The following is a 19929-nucleotide window of genomic DNA, read 5'->3' as shown; positions in this document are numbered from 1 at the left end:
AGAAGGCCCTCTCAGGACATTACAAAGAAATAGATCCAGAGCCACTAAATTAAACTGCCCCTGAAACCTGCCCTATTTCCTGGACTTGCAGTTATATGAAGCAATACTTTCCTTATTGTTGATGTGAGTTTGAATTGAATTTTCTGTTGAAGCCGTAGGCAATACCCATATTGCACAGAGGAATATGTTTCCAAGAATCTAAGTGAAACACATGGGTAAGTCAGAAGGAAAAAATGCCTCCTGAAGTTTCTCAGACTTAGCAAACTGCCAAGGCACATGGCATGTGTTGACACAAAAACTTTCCAGATCAGGCTCTGAACTCCAGTTAGAATATGGTCCAGAAGCAATTGAGGGGAAGGGCTGGAGAGAATGAGAAGATATCAAACTTTTATAGTGGTTGTGATTGGGTAGGGGACCTACTGGGTTCTTTTCTACAATTTTCTCAGATAAAAAATGTGAATGTAATACTTTTATATAATGAAAAACTAAATACCAGCCAAAAAGGCCACTTGGAAACAGAATGGTAGAGAGGCTGGGCCAAGCAAACCACCAATAAGTTAGTGTCGGGTTTTCAAAATACAAGCCTGAAGGCTAAATAAATAAATGCTTAAAACAATGCTCTTCATAAATTAGAGATTAGGAAAGTTAAGCATTCCCATTAGGCTCGTAGGAGTGAGGGATTTAAGACAGACAAAGAGAACCCAAGACGCAACATTAAATTACAGCTGTAATATTTAAAGCAGAGCTTATTCTTCTGTTCTTGAGACAATGATTTTCACAAATATTGTTGAGGCATCCAACCATGGCATTTGTTTTCACTTTTCTGGCTGAGGGGCACTACAGGATTCAGGTTAAGAGGCTTTAGCATCTTCTGAACCAAGGAGAATCCTATAAGTGCACAGTAGAGTCCCTCCCACCCCCACTTTATTAATTCATTGACAACCTTTTTGGAGAAGAAGGGAGAAGAGGACTCCATAAAGGAGACTTGAGTCTAGGATGATCAGAAAAGTAAGAGGAAACCAGGAAGAGGGAACAACAATCCAAAAGCAAAAAGACTAAATTAAATAAGGACTGAATGGTGCCTGTTGGACTTGGCAACCAGGGAATCATTGGGACTCATGTAAGAGAAGTGATGAGAGTTAAGTTCAAGGAGCATTCTTTCTCTCCTAAGGAACCTGGCTGTGAAGGAGAGGAGAAAGAGGGTGGAAACTAGGAGACAGAAAGCTTAGGGGTAAGAGTGCTTGTTTATAGGCCAAAGGAAATTGCCAGTAGAAAAAAAATGCTTGTAGTGCCTGTGGGAACAAGGTTAATAAATTGAGTATGATTTAGAGATGGCCAGAGATGATTTAGAGAGGTCCAGAGAAGAGGTAGAGTGATTTTCTTGTCAGAACAACACTAGGAGAAAAAGAAAAGGAAAGGGAAGGAAAGATGGATGCATGTGTAGATAAATTTAGAAGTAAGAGGGCAGGAAATAGAGGGATTACAGACTGATATCCTCTATTCACTTTGTGCTATCTGAGAGAAAGAAAGAGAGAGAGAGAGAGAGAGAGAGAGAGAGAGAGAGAGAGAGAGAGAGAGGTGTAGATGTCTTGAGAACATTGGTGAGATTTTAAGTCATTAAGGGGGGTGTTAAAGGTACTGAGTAGGAACCCAAGAACTGTTAGGAAGAATCCAGGCAGCCGCTGAGATTGGAACCTGCAAAGTTAGCCTGTGTGCTGGGGTAGAAAAAGCAGATCCGTCTGGAGTTATGGTTTTGGTTGATCTTAATGGTGAGAGGCAAAGGAGTGAAAGGGCACTAGCTATGGAATGACTGAATTGCAAAACTAAGTGACCTAAAATAGATAAGGAAGTGAGGAGAGGATAAATGTGTGTGTGTGTGTGTGTGTGTGTGTGTGTGTGTGTGTGTGTGTGTGAGGGGGGAGGAGGATGGGGAGAGGGAGGGAGATGGTAGAAGGGTCAAGAGAAAGAAAATACATTAAAGCCTGGCTGGCATGGCTCAGTGGTTGAGCATAGACCTATGAACCAGGAGGTCACAGTTCGATTCCCAGTCAGGGCACATGCCTGGGTTGCGGGCTCGATCCCCAGTGTGGGGCATGCAGGAGGCAGTCAATCAATGATCCTCTCTCATCATTGATATTTCTATCTCTCTCTCCCTCTTTCTTCCTCTCTGAAATCAATAAAAAAATATATTTTTTAAAGAAAAGACATTAAAGAAAGAAAGATAGAAAGAAAGAAAGGAAGGAAGGAAGGAAGGAAGGAAGGAAGGAAGGAAGGAAGGAAGGAAGGAAGAAAGGAAAGGAAGAAAGGTCAGAAACAGTAGTTCTCAAAACAGGTTTGCAGGAAACTAGGGAGCTTATTGAAAATGCAGCTCTCCGGGTGCCATGTGAGAGATTTCAAATGAGTAAGCCTTGAGTAGAACCTAGGGATCTCCATTGTTTTCCCAAGTCATTGACTGCTTTTTAAAAATGGGGTAACATGTGCATGACATAAATTCAGAAAGTACAAAAGATATACAATAAAAAGCAAATCTTTCTCTCACCCTGTGGCAACCCCTGCTGCCATTTTCTCAGCTGCCCTGTTAGGGGCATTCAATACATAATCACATAAATATAATGTTTTTTTAAAGTGCAAACATTAGCCTATTGTACATGCTGCTGCTCACTTTTTCCCCATAATTCTTTTTTTTTAATGGAATGATTATCTTTCACTTTTTTCTTTTTTTTTAACATATATTTTATTGATTTTTTGAGGAGAGGAAGAGTGAGGGATAGATAGTTAGAAACATCGATGAGATAGAAACATCGATCAGCTGCCTCCTGCACACCTCCTACTGGGGATATGCCGGCAACCAAGGTACATGCCCTTGACTGGAAACGAACCTGAGACCCTTCAGTCCACAGGCCGACGCTCTATCCACTGAGCCAAACCAGTTAGGGCTCTTTTTTCTTTTTTTTTTTTTTTTTTACAGAGAGGAAGAGAAAGGGAGAGAGAGAAATAAACATCAATGATGAAAGAGAATCATTGATCAAATGCCTCCTGCTTGCCATCTACTGGGGATTGAGCCGGAAACCTGGGCAGGTGCCCTGACCAGGAATAGAACCATGACCTCCTGGTTCATAAGTCAATGCTCAACCACTGAGCCACACTGGCCAGGCTTAATCATAATTCATAAAGATCAATTCGTATCAGTTCATTGAAACCTATTTCAATATTTTATTGGCTGCTTGAAATTCTATTTTTAATACCAAAGACGGAAAACAATGGGGGTTTATATTAATTCTCCAATGTAGGGATTCTCGACAGAGAAGGAGTTTTTTAATACCCTGTGTATAGATGTACTATAACCTGGAACTCTATGTTTTTAATAGATGACGGGGATTTGGGAGGCTCATGGACTAGACATTGAAAAAAACACTTGTCACAGGACTTGAGAGCATAATGAGTTTAAAAGATGGAAAGAGAGTGAGAAAACTGGAACGACAGAGAGGTTTTACTTTGCATCATGATCTCTACTGATTTTTTGAGAGATTTTATCCTGAGTATATCACTCCACTTGGCAAATGCACAAAATATACTATTAGTGCATAATTATAAATTATTATGTGTATGAATAGCTGCCGAATCCCAGTAACAATAGGCAAAGCAAAAGCAGAAATAAAACCAAAAACCAACCAAACCAAATCAACCAACCAAACAAAACCAGCAAGAAAAACATTCCCATGTGCTGTCAAGGTTGCCATAAAGCAGTGGTCGGCAAACTGCGGCTTGCGAGCCACATGCGGCTCTTTGGCCCCTTGAGTGTGGCTCTTCCACAAAATACCACGGCCTGGGCGAGTCTATTTTGAAGAAGTGGAGTTAGAAGAAGTTTAAGTTAAAAAATTTGGCTCTCAAAAGAAATTTCAATCATTGTACTGTTGATATTTGGCTCTGTTGACTAATGAGTTTGCCGACCACTGCCATAAAGAAAGCTGTGGAAAAGTCTCCAAGGGAAAGGTCTTCTTATTACATCATCGGAATGTTCATTTTGCCACGAGAAAAAAGCTCTAGCAATGCAGTGAGTCTACAACATTGAATTTTCCAGGATTCTACAATTTGGCTTGGGTTTCGTGACTTGGGGCTCGACTAATTGAGAAAGTCACAGACTGTCGATGGAAACATGGGTTTATCTGATTCCATGCACCATGATCTTTCCACACCAAACACTTCTTTTCTCCAAGGAATGTTCTTGGTGCTTCTTGCTAGAGGAGCCAGACATCCAGCCTCCAGAGGTGACAACTGCCTCATCTCTGCATAACTTCAGGCAGGTCCTCCAATTGGACACCTTTAACTACTAACCGGGTGAGCTCTTCTGAGAAATACCCAGCTATGTCAGTTGGCCTAATAGGTCCTGCTGGAATTAGGCTACCCTCCCTGACTGAAACAGAGAGGTAAACAAGCTCTTTAACACAGTCTGGCTAAGCGCATCAGTTATCTAACTGACATAGAAGAATCCTTTTAGGTCCAAAGATGGGAAATATGGGTGTGCATATTATTTCTAATTTAGGGATTCCCCTAATTTGGGAAATTTTGCAATATCCTATATAGTTCCTATTTCCTTTTATTGCCCTATCCCCAAAGTGTTGTGTGTGAGTTTAAGTGAATTGAGATGTAACAGAAGATGACACAAAGCCATAGTAAGAATGACTGAATTAGAGTTGGTTAAAACAGGTTCTAAAGTACTCATCATATGTAATCGACATTTAAAAAACCCCACACAGAGCCCTAGCTGGTTTGGCTCAGTGGATAGAACGTCAGCCTGCGGACTGAAAGGTTCTGGGTTCGATTCCAGTCAAGGGCACATGCCAGGGTTGTGGGCTCATTCCCCAGTGGGGGGCGTGCAGGAGACAGCTGATGGATGATTCTCTCTCCTCATTGATGTTTCTATTTCTCTCTCTCCCTTCCTCTCTGAAATCAATAAAAATATTTATAAAAAAAAACAAAAACACACAGAGTAGATTGAATTGAGATTTCCAAGGATGAGCTGCTTTTGTTTTCCTTATTTAGCTCTTTATCCAGATATTGGTATTTTGTAGTTATGTTATGTAAGATTTGGAAAGTCCCCCTCCCCTCTTTGACATTAATTTTCCTGATGTGGTACAAAGTGGCATATAGCAAATGACTAAAAAGAGAGTCAGGGAAGAGTTTTAGGGCCTTTCCTGTCTCTTCCAAATATCTTCACATTTATTCCATATTATTTTCATACCTTGAATTGACCTTCTAAGCTGGTGAAATGCTTTAGAATGTTGAAGAGTTACCAAATGAAAGCTAAAATAGATTAAAATCTTTAATTAAGAAGCCATTGCTTTCTGTATTGCTTTATTTTTTCAACTTGCATTGACTGTCAATTAATCGGATCAGCTTTCTGCTAGGCATTGTCTGCCAGGCTAATTGTCTGGCCCTCAAGAAATGTAGTTTAGTTGGGAGACAGAAAGGGATACACATTGAAGTACTAAATAAATGGAATATATGAATGCTCCATGCTATTTTAAAATACAGATAAACGGGTATGCTGATATTTGCCAGTAAAAAAGGGTTCATGGTGAGGAGCAGAGTGAGCTAAGCTAGAGAAAACAGTGATTTAGGTTGTGGGGACTGTGAATGCCTGGCTCAGGAGTATGCTTTTAGTACCGTTGGCAACAGAGGAGACTTGAAACCTTCTGGGAAATGAAGGGGCACGGGAAAAGTGGCTTAGAGAGATTAATTTGTTGGTGGAATGTAGCGTGGTTTTGCAGAGAGCTTGGAGGCAACAGGAGGCTATTTGCTTTGAGTTGATAAGGGCATCCAGGAGGATGGTTGCTCTGGCAACGTAAAGGAAGGATTGAACAGGAAAAGGACGGTAGGAAACCAGACAATGGGGGAGGATAGATGAGGTTTCACTGAGAGCAATATGTAAGAAGGACTGGTCTGAGATGGGGTGAGGGAGACAGGGCAACCTGCTGTGTTTAGGTTGTTGGCAGGACACATGGTCTATGATGTCTAAAGTAGTTCATTTCTGCCACATGAAATGTAGAAATGTAGTTTAGTTGGGGGACACAAAGGGGTACACATTGAAGTACTAAATAAACGGAACATATGAATGCTCCAGGCTATTTTTAAAAACAGATAAACGGGTATGCTGGCCAGAGCTGCAGCTTGTACACCTCCTCTCCAAGGTGGGCCTGCGTGGGAGTGATTAAATGGTTTTGCACACTCAACTTTGTCCCTTTTAGGTAGGAGAGAGCATCTGCTGTCAGAGCATTCCCAGTCCTCAAGGGGCCTATAAGCTAGTCAGGGAGTATAATTTTAATAGAATTAGCTGAAAGATGAACAAAGGTCAGGTGGTGGTTTGGTAGTATGTCATGGCTGCTAACTTTGACATGCTAAGTGTAACATTATTAATGCCTTTTATGCATGGCTAAGGGGGCTAACACTTAGCAAATTAGATTCCTTAATTTTTGTCCTGTTCTTATAATTTATAGGTACAATACAGTATGTTACTTTGGGCAAAACATTTAATCCCTCTGTGCCTTGGCTTCCCGTTTATGAGATAGGAAGCTTGTAGTGGCAGCATTCATAAACGTTTAGAAAGCCACAGATAAAAAGCACTGTAGGATTCTCTCTCCTCCTACTCCCACCCCCAACTACTGAGTCAGTCTTTCCAAAAGGTCATCCATTTCATTGAATTCTTTCAATTGCTAACTCCCTAAGCCAGTTAATTAGCATTTTTCTAAAATGCTTTCACCAGTCCAGAGCTGAAAGATATAGTCTCTCACTGCCTTTTTGACCTTCTGTGCCTGCCCATCTTGCTGACCCCTTTTTATTCAGTGGCTGCTGCCATGTTACTCCCATCTCGAAGTTCTTGGATCAGTTCCAGCCATACCGGAGGGAATTAGAGTCCTATATTAACACTCTGGTACCTCAGCAAACATGAGGCAACAATGATCAGTGAGAAATTCAGTCTCATTTCTATGTATTAAGCTCCTGCTCTGTTTCTAAGTCTCACTCTGTCTACCAGGTCTGGCCTTTGGATACTTGTTTTATTACCCAAGTCCTTCCTTGCCCCTTCCCAAATTTGCCCAATACATCATCTCAAGGACCTGAATTCTATTTGTTTTCATCAATTCCTCATAGGGAGAGAAATCCTGACCTGAGATCCAGCACTGAGACTGGGGCCTTGCTATAAGCAACACATTTTCTTAATGCCTGCCATGATTTCCCAATTTTTGTCTGCTCCTGGGTTTCCCAAGGTTGTGTTCCAGCTGCCCATTGGCTTACAACACTCTTCTCTGTTGAATATGCCTGATGTTGGCTGCCTTCCTGGCTGCTGTCCATTCTATACCCTTCAGATACTGTCTTCCGCCTGCAAGCACATCCCACCAGCGGGGTCTGCCTCCAATTCTGTGGATGTATCTACCTCTCCCAGGCCACATCACTCCTATTACAGTTAATCCTTCCATATTAAGCTACAGCAGATATTTACTGGCGTGGAAACTGGTGTGGCATTGGAATTTTATCCTTGTTTACATCTTTCTTTGTGTTGGAAAGCTTGGGATCAGTTCCAAAATCTGCTCAGCGAGCTTTCCTGTCTCCTTTGGAAGAAACAAATGAACACTTGACAATACCTTGTGTCCACGACCAAGCCTCAAGGCAACTGTTTTTTATTATTTGTATTATTTTATCTTAATTTTGCTTTTAGACATACTAATATATATATATATAGTATATTTTGGCCAGTGTTAGTTCACCTCTCTCAATTTCAAGTCTCAATTGGGACTTGATGGCTTTGTGGTTATAAGGAAACAAGTCAAGGCTGGGGATGGTGTTCTACAGAGGTAGTTTCAACTTTTAAGGTACATTAGAATCTTCCGGAGGGCTTGTTAAAATAAATTGCAGGGTCCCAAGACCAGAGTTCTCTGGAGTAGTCCCTGAGAATTTGCATTTCTAACATGTTCTCAGATGATGTTGACACAGCTGGTTCTGGGACTACACTTTGAGAACAACTGGTCATACATTTAAACTGGCCACAGGTAACCAGAAGCTGCTGAGGGTTATTCATCAGTTCAAACTCTTATCTGAATGGATAAGGTAGAGAGGGATGAGAAATAGACTTCCAAAGTTCAGTTCATGCTGTTAGGATGACTGCGGGTGTCAGAGGTCTTCTCAGCAAATTATTACTCAGAGAATGTGGTGAATATTAGTTTCTTTGAGCTTCGGTTTTCTCATCCATAAAATTAGGGCAGCCTCTATGCTGTCCTCACTCGAGTGTTGTGAAGGTCAAGTAAAATGGGTGTGAAAATGTTGGAACTGCAAAGTGGAATGGCACTGGGAGGTATTGCAATGGTCTTTCAATACGCTTCTTAAAATATCACCAGCTTCTTTTGGCTCTCTTGCTTTTCTCATTAATTACAGCAACTTTAATCCAGGAGTATAAAATAGTACTTTTATTGCTATCATGAACTCAAACTTCAAACTCTAAAGCAATTTCGTTCAGTGAGATCAGACATGCCTTATAAACATTACACAGAGCTAAGAATGATTCCGTCTTTACAGCTATAAAAAGAGAAGTACAAGATCCTTTTGTGACTTGGGGTGCAATCACAGTTAATGTTTCCTCCCTGTTTAGATTGGCCCATTAATAAAAATGGTTACAAGTTACAGCACGTTAAAAAATAAAATCACGGCGCACACTGATGAATCTGCCCACCACATGCTTTCACATCTCTTGTAACGTCTATTAATTTATTTGTCTTTGGGAGTGGTAAGTCCTCCCAATACTGGATGTGGCTGTTTTTCTCACCCTTAGGGCTTTCAGCTCACTCCGAGGGCCGATGCAGTTCTTTCTCAGATTGGGTGCGTTTGTGATTTTTCAAGTGCCGTCCACTGTACCTAATTCCTTTAGGGCCTTCAATGAGGATCTCAGATATTAGCCTCACGGTTCCTAGGGCTTTAAGAAATATCACAAAACGTCAGCCAGGCTGCTGACAAGGTTCTGAAGACAAGGTTTCTGGAGAGTGAAAGATCAGGTTCAGGGGCTGGTCAATGAACTTGCCAGGGTCGCCAGCCCGGAGAGCAATGGGGCCTCCGGGAGTCCTGCACCTGGTTCCCGCGGCCCGCCCCCGCCCGCCGGGCCGTGTGCGCGCGCTTCTCCCGGGCGCCGGCAGGAGGCGCCCGCTACTCCCAGGCGCAGCGCGCGCCCGCGCGGAGCCGGCTGGAGGGCGGAGGGCGAGGAGAGGAGGAGCTGGAGGGGGCGCGGCTTGCTGCCCGTCCCTCCCGGCCTCCCGGCCTCCCTCTCCGTCGGGTCCAGGGCAGGCGGGCGGCGGGGGTCGCGGTGGCGGTGGCGCAGGCGGGCGGGGGCGGAGAACGCCCCGCTCCGGCTGCGGGTGTTAGGAGACAAGATGGCGGCGGCGCCCTGGAGGCCGGTCCCCTCCTCTTCTCCGCGCTCCTCCGCCCCGCCGCTCGCCGCCTCCTCCCCGGTCTCCTCCTCCTCGGTCGCTGCCTCCTCCTCCTGCCGCAGCCCTAGCGAGGGCCGAGGCGCCGGCCCGCTCTCCCGGCGCTCCGGAGGCGGGTAGACGGCGTGCAGGCTCTGGCGGCCGCGCAGCGCTGGGGCCGGGGCGGCGGCGGCGGCGGCGGCGGGCGGGGATGGGGTCGCAGACGCTGCAGATCCTCCGGCAGGGGGTGTGGGCCGCGCTCAGCGGGGGCTGGTACTACGACCCTCACCAGGCCACCTTCGTGAACGCGCTGCACCTCTACCTGTGGCTCTTTCTGCTCGGCCTGCCCTTCACCCTCTACATGGTGAGTGTGGGGGCGGGGAGGCCGGGCGCCGGGGTTCCGAGTCCCGCGGGCAGTCGCGCCTCCCTAGCCCCGGGCGGTGGTTGCGCTCTCTCCCCCTGCCCGGGGCGTGCATCCCACCCTCCGCCCGCCCCTGGGAGCCGCGGCCCCACTCGCTGTCACGCTCCCCTCCCCCCTGTCTTTAGGGTTTCCCCTACTTCAGGGATGATAGCAGAAACGAAACAGCGGCAGCCCCCACCGGCGTCCTGGGAACTGGTAGCCTCCCAGCCTTTCCGCCCCGGTAGGCAAAGCCCTGCCCTGAGTGTTGTGTGCGAGGCGCTGAGCGTTCTGCTCCCGGGGGACGCCGCATTCCTCCTTGGCACGCGCGCTGATTTGCGCTGCGCTCCTCGGGCACCCCCGGCACTCGCTCCACCCGAGGCGGTGCTCACTTCTCTCCGGGGAGCACCCGCGCTCCACCGCGTCTCTGAGCCGCGTGCGGAGCCTCCGGAGCGGGGAAGGCTGGGCGCCGCTCTGTTAGGAATGTATTTGCGGGCTGGCCGGGCTCTTACTCGCTAATCAGTGGTGGTTGAAAACCTGATTGTTAACCTTCCTGCCTCTAAAAATCATTGTTTTGGTTTTTATTTTGCTCACCGCTGGTTCTTTTCAGTTCAGCCGCGTGGCTCCTGATTGTGGTGTCTCCAGGCCAGTTTTGGGGGGAGGGAGCGGGGGAGATGCGGGGAATCTGGCTGGCATTTCAGCGGATTTGTTTGGGTTGGTTCAAGGCCTTTTACTGATTGGCACAAGGAAAGCACTGCCTGTTGCTGAATTCAGTACCATCAGCTTCTCCGAATGATCAAGTTTTTAAAGCTATGTTTTCACTGAAATTTGAAAGCGCATTTTTTTTGTGTGTGTGTAACACTTTAGGTTAGGGTGGGGCTTTGGGGAAAATAATGCGGAAGAGGGGTGATACTTAAGCTTGGATTAACTTTTTTTTTAATAACGGGAAGGGAGGAAAAGATGGTAACTTTATTTTAGGAAAACGGCTTTGAATATATTTCTGCTAACTTTGTGCTTCTTTATGGAGCTAAAGTAAGGATGTTGGATTAGAAAATTTGGGAATAAGACTCGAAGAACTGCTAACGGTGAGGACACTCAGCTTATCCCTAAGTGAAGCTCATTTTTACTAGTTGGCCAGGAAAATGCTTGCTTGGGGGAAAAAGTGCTAAATTTCACTTTCTCAAACAGATTTTAATTTTTCATTGAAATTGTTTTGAACGGACTTATTGCTTGAGGGGAAAATTACCATTTGAAAAATGCTGATGCCTGATGGTTTATTTTTTTAGGGGACTTGTACAGTCTTGCCCAATTCTGAAAATGTTTCTAGGAGTATTAGAATTTTCAATTAATTCTGGCCTAGGGAGTTCTAGATGTACTTCTGTTCCTTCCAGGAATATGACATCATTAACGAACAGGTTAATTACTTTGGGTGCAAGAATCCTCGGGCTGGCACAGAGCTTTCTTTCACAGCAGATTTCTGTTATATTCAGGAGGATTGTAAATTTAAAACAGACTGGTCCTTGAGATGTAATGATTAGTTACTGTGTCCCAGTCTAAGATTTCCATGTTAGTCCATGAACTGTGATAGTGGCTAACATTACGAAAGAAAATTTAGAGTAAATAGAAAGCAATACATTGAGTTTAATGCTTCATTTGAGGAGTTTATTCAGTTAAATTAATTCACAAATAATATTTGAGTTTCTACTGTGTACTGGGCAATTTGCTGGGTTCTTCCTGGGAAAATGAAACTGCTTCTCTGACTTTTTTGTCTCAGTTAATGGCAGTTTTGCTCTTCTTAAATCTTTTAAAAGTTCTCTTTGATTCTTTTTCTCTCTTCACATCCAGTTCATCAACAAATCTTGTGGATTCTGTCTTCAGAACCTAACTAGAATCCAGCTAATCATCATCATCACTCCCTTGGTTCAAGCCACCATTATGTCCCCTGGATCATCTGTTCAGGCTCACTGCTTCCATTCTGTATTCTGCGTTCTCTGTGCAGAAGTCTGAGTGATTGTTTAAAACGTAGATCAGATCAGGGCACTCTTCTGCTCTCAGAGCCTGCCCTCCCATGTGTCTGTCACCCCCCCGACCCCCCAACACATACATTTGCCTTCTTACAATTTTTTCCACACAACTATGTTCCTGCCTCATGGGCTTTGCGCTTGCTCTTCCCGCTCGGTCTGGATGACTCCTTTCCTCCAGATGATCTATGTGATTTGCTCCACATATTTCAGCTTTCAGTTGCATGTGAGGCTTTCTCTGATAACCTATGTAAAATACCAGCTCCTACAATATTTCCTAACCCCCTATCCTCCTTTATTTGATAGCATTTATCGCTAATTGATATACATTTATTTACTTAATGTCTTGCTTCTCTCATTAGAATATAAGCTTCAAGAGGGCAGAGACCGATAATGTTAAAAAAATGTGCTTACAACTTTCAGTGAAAATACAACTTAAAAACAAGTCGTTTGGAGAAGCTGATTGTACTGAATTCAGCAATAGGCAGTACTTTCCCTTTGCCAGTCAAAGGCCTTAAACCAACCCAAACAAATCTGCTGAAAGTTCACTGCTTCAAGACCAATATGAGTGCCAAGCACAGAGTGCGCACTCCAATACTAAATAAATGATTAGAAATGAACAAGACACAGCTTTGCCTTCAAGGAACAATGAACAGTTACAAGCATTAGAACTGTTGTGACCCGGAACTTACAGTCGGGATGATCTTGCAGTTAGCAAGGAGGATTTGTAAACATTTTAGGAAACATACTAGTACTTCAGTATTGAAGTAGATAGTTTGAAGTATACACTTGAAGGAAAATCCAACATTTCATGTTAAAATCTCATTATAGATTATTATTCTTTGCTCTTCCAATAATAATTACAGATGATGCTAACTATTATGTTTTTTATCCCAAACCCTGTGTCCTCATTTTACCAATGAAGACAACTGATTTTTAGCCATCAGTGACTTGTTTTGTGGCATTAAGCAAATAGTGAGCTGGGAGTTGATAGACACAGAACTTTTAAAGCCATGTACTGTCAGCCTTTTCTTTCTTTTTTAAAGATACAAAGTCTGTGAAGAGTTAGGAAGAATCTTTGGATTTTTTTTTTTTTTTAAATATCTGTTTTGGTAAATGTAGTAATTGCTTTTCTGATTTTGTTTTTAGTTAAAAAATTTTTTTATTGAATAAATTTGACATTGTGTACATTTAAGGTGTATAGCTTATTGCTTTGATACATTTATATATTGTAATATGATTGCTGTTGTAGTGATATTTATCACATTACATAATATCATTGTATACATTCATTACATGTGCACTAGTTCTCTGGTTTATTTACTACTGGTTGCAAATTTGTACCCTTTTGAAAAAATGGTTTGACTATTTTAGGTTCCACATATAAGTGATTTTATATGGTACTTTCTATTTCTCTGACTTATTTCACTTAGCATAATAAGGTCTTAGGACTTGTTATACAGGATTCAAACACTTGTAGCTTTTGTGGATACATTAAAGGTAGAATTTATAGTTCAGCAGTTATAATAGTTGTGAAAGTCAAGGAGTCATTTTTTCACCTTTCATTGTCCTTTCTGTTTCTCTTAAGACATTCACCCCATTTATCTTGTCATCAAGATTATTTTTGTACCTGACATGTCACAGATAGTGAGCTTTATGGATGTGAGCTTCATGGCATTTTTGTGTTCTGGAAAGCAGACTGGAATTGGTGTTATCTGGATTTGTATGTCTTGGCTCCGTAATTGAATGTGTCCTTTGGACAAGACTTTCCACCTTACTGAACCTAATTTATTCATGTGTGAGATATTGCATGGGCATTTTAAAAGAGAATATTTATAAAGTAGAAAAATTACTCACCTTCAGAGTAGCCCTTCAGTAACTGTCATTTGAAGAATGACTTATTAAAACTGTTTCCTCTATAATGTTCTATGACTGCAGGGGATGAGATAGTAACTCAAACCATGATCTTAACATTATGCTCAACATACTGTTTACCTCAACGTATACCTCTTCTGTAAAGAGGTGTATATACCTAGGCGGTGAACTGTAACACTAAGCCTCTCTACATAAGTGATTCTCACTCCAGTTGACATCTAAATCACTTGAACATGTTAAAAATGTGCACTTGTGCATGTCCACTCGGATGTAGAAGATCTGGAGTGTGGCCCATTAATTTATATTTTATGAGTATCCAGGTCAGTTTAAAGAACTTGATAATGCCCATAATTCCCTTAAATCTAGCAGCCTCCTCAGCATCTCTTGACTGTCTCAGAGGCATCTCAAAGGTATCATGTCCAAAACCATTCTCAATTCCCCACTCAAGGCACTACCCCAAAACTTGTTTTCTTACTCTGTCTTTGTCATCTTAGTTTATGGCACCAACTTGTATCTAGTTGCTTATGCCATCCCCCTCGTTTTATGAGCAAATGTTATCAATTCTACTGTCAGACATAATTTCTGACAAATGCTAAATGTAAAGACAGACATTTCTACTGTCTTTCCACTTTCTGGTCCACCCTTAGCTTCTATTCTTGCCTTATTACAACTATTTTTTCCACAAAGTAAATGACATCAGTCTGTTTGTGTCATTCCTCCCCACCACCTTTTAATATCATTCACTGACTCTTTTGCATTTAGAGTAAAATCTAGCATTCTTACCAAGGCCCCCAAAGCCAGTTCTGCCTTTGTCTGCTGTTTGTGCAGTTTTCCCCGCTGTGCTGCAGTCACACTGGTCTCCTTTCTGTTTCTGAAGAGATCCTCTTCGCTTTTGCTCTTTGCAGGGCTGGGTTCTGCTTGGTCTTTAGGGCTGGTTTTACTAGTAAATAAACAGCATCTCCTCAGAGAGGCCTCTTGCGTCATTCCATCCTGTAACTTTCTTCCGTAGTGCTATCACAGTCATATTTACAACTTTGTTTACTTGTTTGCTCTCTAACATTCCCTCTCCCCAATACTTTGTAAGTGTCATGAGGGCAGGGCCGTTGTCTGACTTATTCGGCAGGGTTTATCCAGTGTCGACTCCTGTGCTTGGCTTGTATTAGGTTCTGAATAAGTATTTGTTGAATGAATTTTGTATTATATATATGTGAATCTTTAGATTTATCAGCTTAACGGATACAGAATAGTTGGGGGTAGAAGGAGTGCTGTGATAGCCTGTATTACCTGGTGGAGTCACATCTTACCTGGGGGTTAGGTTAAATATCAATGTGCAAGACATACATAAGATACAGAATTATTTAAAAATCAAATACAGAATGACTCTTGAAAAACCCTTAAGTCAAAGTGAAGCATATATAGCTTTTTGTATCTAACACTTTGTGCAGTTTGTACATACATATGCTTACCTACACATGATATATATAGTAACATAGGCAATATAAATCTTTGGAGAGATTGTATTCAGAAACTAAATCACTCAAAATTTATGAAGGTTTCAACTTTTTCTTCTTGGTTATCTTATTATTATTTTCTGTAGCTGATCTTTATCATGTACAGAATGAGAAATACTTTATTAGTGAGGATTTCTCTGAGGCCTTCAAGTCATTTTCTTTCCCAAAGATTTAAAAAATATTTTAAAAGCCCAGCTGGCATGGCTCAGTGGTTGAGTGTTGACCTATGAACCAGGAGGTTATGGTTGGATTCCTGGTCTGGGCACATGCCCCAGGTTGCAGGCTTGATCCCCAGTAGGGGGCGTGGAGGAAGCAGCTGATCAGTGATTCTCTCATTGATGTTTCTCTCCCTCTCCTTTCCTATCTGAAATCAATAAAAATATTCAAAATATTTTAAATACCCATGTAAACAAGATTAAGTTACAATGACTAAAACTGAAATCTTCATATTTTCTAAGAAGTTTTAATTAAGGAAAGTTAAAATTAGTAATTAAAAAACATGATTATTTAGTATTAGAATATTTTCTGTATCCTTTAGGAAAAGTTTAATGAATAGTAGACGGTTTGTTTTGACCTATGTTTTTTGCTTTTTCTTACCAGTATTCTCAGTATTTAGTATTGAGATGAATGTAATTATTCCCATATGGGTATGGCACAGGTATAGCTCTTATCTCTCTTGTTATGTCACTTATAATAAATTTAAAGATACATTGTCCAACGATGGTTTACAAACGAAGTCTTCCAAGAAAGTAGCCATATTTGTTAGCTTGTAGAAAAACTTGTGAATTTACAAAATGTTTTAGTATCTTTTGTTAAAGATATTTTCTGCTATTTGAGAAATTACTCCAAGTCGTAAAATTATTTGGCTGTTGAAAAACTAGGAAAGTTTATATTTCTTTTTCAGGTTTTGAATATGCAGGTAGTTTGCTTTCGGTAGCTGACTGTACTGAAAGTTAAATAATGTTTTTCCAACATTTTACTATGAGAATTTTCAGACTTACAGAAAAGTTGAAAGAACTGTTCCCACTACCTGGATTCTGCAGTTTTTGTTTATTACATGTCTGCGTCTATTCACCTCTTTATCAAGGCCCTTTTTCTTTTAAAATATATTTTTATTGATTTCAGAGAGGAAGGGAGGGGGAGAGATGTGGCTGAGCATTGGCCTATGAACCAGGAGGTCACAGTTCGATTCCTCTGACCTCCTTGTTCATAGGCCAACGCTCACCACTGGGCCATACCTGCTGGGCGGCCCTTTCTTTTTTTTTAGAGAGAGAGATGCGTGTGAAGTTACAGGCACCAGTACAGATCATCCCTAAACACTTCAGTATGCATACCATTAGAGTTCTAAGAGGCATAAATCCTAGGTGAATCATTGGGTAAATTTTTGAGTTTTGATAGGTGAATACACATGTGTAGTGCAAACCTATCATGTTGTAGGACGTTTAGCATCATTCGAGGAAGTTCTTGCTTGTCCTTCCCAGTCAGTCCTCTCCCTCTTGGCTTTGGCCTGATTTTTCCCCCTATCATTGATTAGTTTATCCTGTTCTAGAACTTCATATAAATAGAATCATGTAGGTGTACTTTGTGTAAGTACCTTGTTCCTTTTTATTGCTAAGCAGTATTCCTTTGTGCGAGTATACTACAGCTTGTTTATCCATTCTCCTGTAGATGAGGACCTCTTTCCAGCTTTTGACTATTTTGTAAAAGGTGTCACCCCAACATGAGGGTAGGTTTATTCAGAACTCAAAGAAATTAGAAACCTAATTAGATGTAAAAAATGTTTTTTCTTCCCAAATAAGACCATGTTTTTTGTTGTTTTTTTAAAAAAAATATATTTTATTGATTTTTCACAGAGAGGAAGGAAGAGGGATAGAGAGTTAGAAACATCGATGAGAGAGAAACATCGATCAGCTGCCTCCTGCACACCCCCTACTGGGGATGTACCCGCAACCAAGGTACATGCCCTTGACTGGAATCAAACCTGGGACCCTTCAGTCCGCAGGCCGACGCTCTATCCACTGAGCCAAACCAGTTAGGGCCCATGTTTTAATTTAAAATAAATTAATGATAATGGCATACTTTATCCTCTCATTTAAATTTTAGAAGACTGTAATACTGTACTTTTATTTACTCAGTATTTAGATTTTTCTCTGTTTTGTCAACACAGTAGAACCTTTTTGTTCAAATATATATATGCTAAATCAGAAATTATGGATAAATCTGCTGAACATTTTAGTAATCAATGTATTTGGAGCTTACAAATACATATTATGCTTTTTCCTTTCAAAAATGGGCTCATAAAATTTGTACTGTTTGAAGCCTCCTATTTTGCTTGACTGTAGATTGTGAATGTTACCATGTGGGGGGAAAAAGCAGTTTGAATAGCTGTCTAGTAGACCATAGTATGGATGTGTTACAGTGTATTTAATCATTTGGTTATTGGCTCTGTAGGTTGTAGTTTTTAGCTATTTTGAAAACAGGGGTGTGAATATTCTTGTTCGTTAAATCTTTGTACCAGTCTTTTGTATAAATTTCTGGAAGTAAAGTTGGTGGATTATAGGATATGCATATTTTTATTTGATAAATAATCATTTTTAAAACACTGAGTGAATTTTTATAATGAGAGACAATATATATTGAAATTGATAATATGAGGTTCCTGAGAAGGCAAAGTAGGCTTGTGGTCCAGGAAGCATAGTTAGCAAGGGATCAATCTCTGGAGGGAGGCGGGGAGGAAGGAAGGAGGTAAGGATGAATGCTGATGGAAGAAGGGATAAGCATTTGGTGGTGAAAGCTGAGGTAGGTCTTTTATGACTTATTTTGAAGTACAGAGTTAGTGTTTTCTGTTGAGAGAGAAGGGGGAGGTGAGGAGGATATTCAAGGTTTGTGGTGGATTCTTATTTTTGGAGAGTGGCAAAGTGACCTGACTAGCAAGAGGATGGTAGGATGGCCGGGCCGTTTTGAGGTGCCTTTGAGGTTGGAGAACATGAGTTCAGAGTGTTGAAGAGAAATGTTAAGGAGAGAAATTTGGGGTAAAATTTATTTGGAAGTTATCAGCATTATAGAGGATAATCCAAGCTACAGAGTAGATAAGATCTGGGGAGAAAGTATAATTCATTAAAAAGAAAATGGCTCAGCAGAGAAGACCAGAAAGGTAAGAGGAAAAGGAAGAAAGTAACCTGTTCCAGAAGCCAAGGCAAGAGAGTATTTTGAAGAAAAGAAAATGGTTGAAAATGCCAAATCGCCTAATTTAAGTTTTCATGAACAATATTAAAAGTACTTGTCGTCCCACCTTTACTCAACACTTTCCAAAACAGGGTGTTAGTGTGTTAAATTTCTTATTCAATGGAATGTTGAATGAAATCATTTCAGTAATAGTTTAAAAAATGTTTTTTTATTGATTTTAGAAAGGAAGGGAGAGAGAGAGAGATAGAAACATTACCGATAAGAGAGAATCACTGACCGGTTGTCTCTTGCACGTCCCCTCCTGGGGATTGAGCCTGCAACCCGGGCATGTGCCCTGACTGGCAATTGAACCGTGACCTCCTGGTTCATAAGTCAGTGCTCAGCCACTGAGCCATGCTCGCCCGGCAGTAATAGTTTGTTTTTGATAATAGGCAGAATTTCTCTTAAAGTACTTGTCTAATTCAGTCTTTCTTTTTTTAAATTTAATTTTATTGTTGAAAGTATTACAAATAGTAGTACATATGTCTCCTTTATTTCCCCATTGACCTCCCCCCAATTCAGACTTTCTTAGTCCAAATTAAGGGGATGTTATTGCACTAACATATGTCACATAACTTTTATCTGATTTTTCCTATATTCTGTACTCAGATAATTTTCAGAGCAGGCATCTGGTAAACAAGCAGAAATGTTTCTTTGAGAGATTGATTGCTTCTTTCTATTATTTAATCTGAATTAAATCAAATGGTTTTCCTGTCTCTCTGCACAGCAGGGGAAGGCAGAGAATTATTTTGTACTGAGGACCCCTAGGAATAATAATGCTAAAATAGTATAGACAGGTGTGGAAAAGAACAGATTACAACAAACATTCTGTAGATTTTACTACTGTTGACTTCTTTACCATACAGATAAATTTTACCAAATCACAGTGAAATAAGTAGTTAATGATTCCTTGGTTCCTCTGCCTGTCCAATGCTTTCTTTGGTAGACTTGTAAAAAAGTTCAGACTTTTCTTCTTGTCCTTTATCTTTAGAATCTGAGGGAGTTTGCATCTTTTATAACTTACACTGTTGGCGCTAGTCTCTGTTGCTTTGTGTTATAAGAAAGAAAAGAAAACCTAGGGCAAAGCAAGCCATTTCCTTTTGAGGTTTTAAGGGAAAAAAAAGTCCTATTCTGTACTGCTTTGTACAAACCACATAGAACCCTGAGTGCCAACTGCCCTAAGAATAGGCAGGAAGATTAGTCACAAATTTGAGAAGCTTGAATCACATATCTGGCTGTTTACTTCTACTATGCCTCCTAACTCCCTGAATGTTGTCTAGACATAAACTAAACAGATTCATCCACCATAGTTAACATCTTTAAAACTTTGTTTTGTAATAATTTTAGATTTACGGAAAAGTTACAAAATTAGTATAGAATTCTTTTATACCCTTTGCCCAGCTTCCTCTAATGTTAAAACCTTACATAACCATGGTGCATTTATTAAAATTAAG

At 41.2% G+C, this 19929-nt stretch overlaps 1 protein-coding gene across 4 annotated transcripts in view; it reads left to right on the top strand.

The window, feature by feature from the left end:
• Positions 1-9251: 9251 nt before the first annotated feature.
• The window catches only part of PCNX1 (pecanex 1), a 171323-nt gene continuing 160645 nt past the window's right edge, over positions 9252-19929 (top strand). For all 4 annotated transcript variants that reach the window (XM_080665041.1, XM_080665040.1, XM_080665039.1 and 1 more), the window contains exon 1: positions 9252-9810. In XM_080665041.1, the coding sequence (XP_080521167.1) occupies positions 9658-9810 (153 nt within the window). In that variant the 5' untranslated portion in view covers positions 9252-9657. The remainder of the gene's footprint in view (positions 9811-19929) is intronic.

This window comes from Plecotus auritus, assembly GCF_963455305.1.
Source record: "Plecotus auritus genome assembly, chromosome: 1".
Taxonomy (NCBI): Eukaryota; Metazoa; Chordata; class Mammalia; order Chiroptera; family Vespertilionidae; genus Plecotus; species Plecotus auritus.
This window is presented reverse-complemented; position numbering and strand designations above follow the sequence as displayed.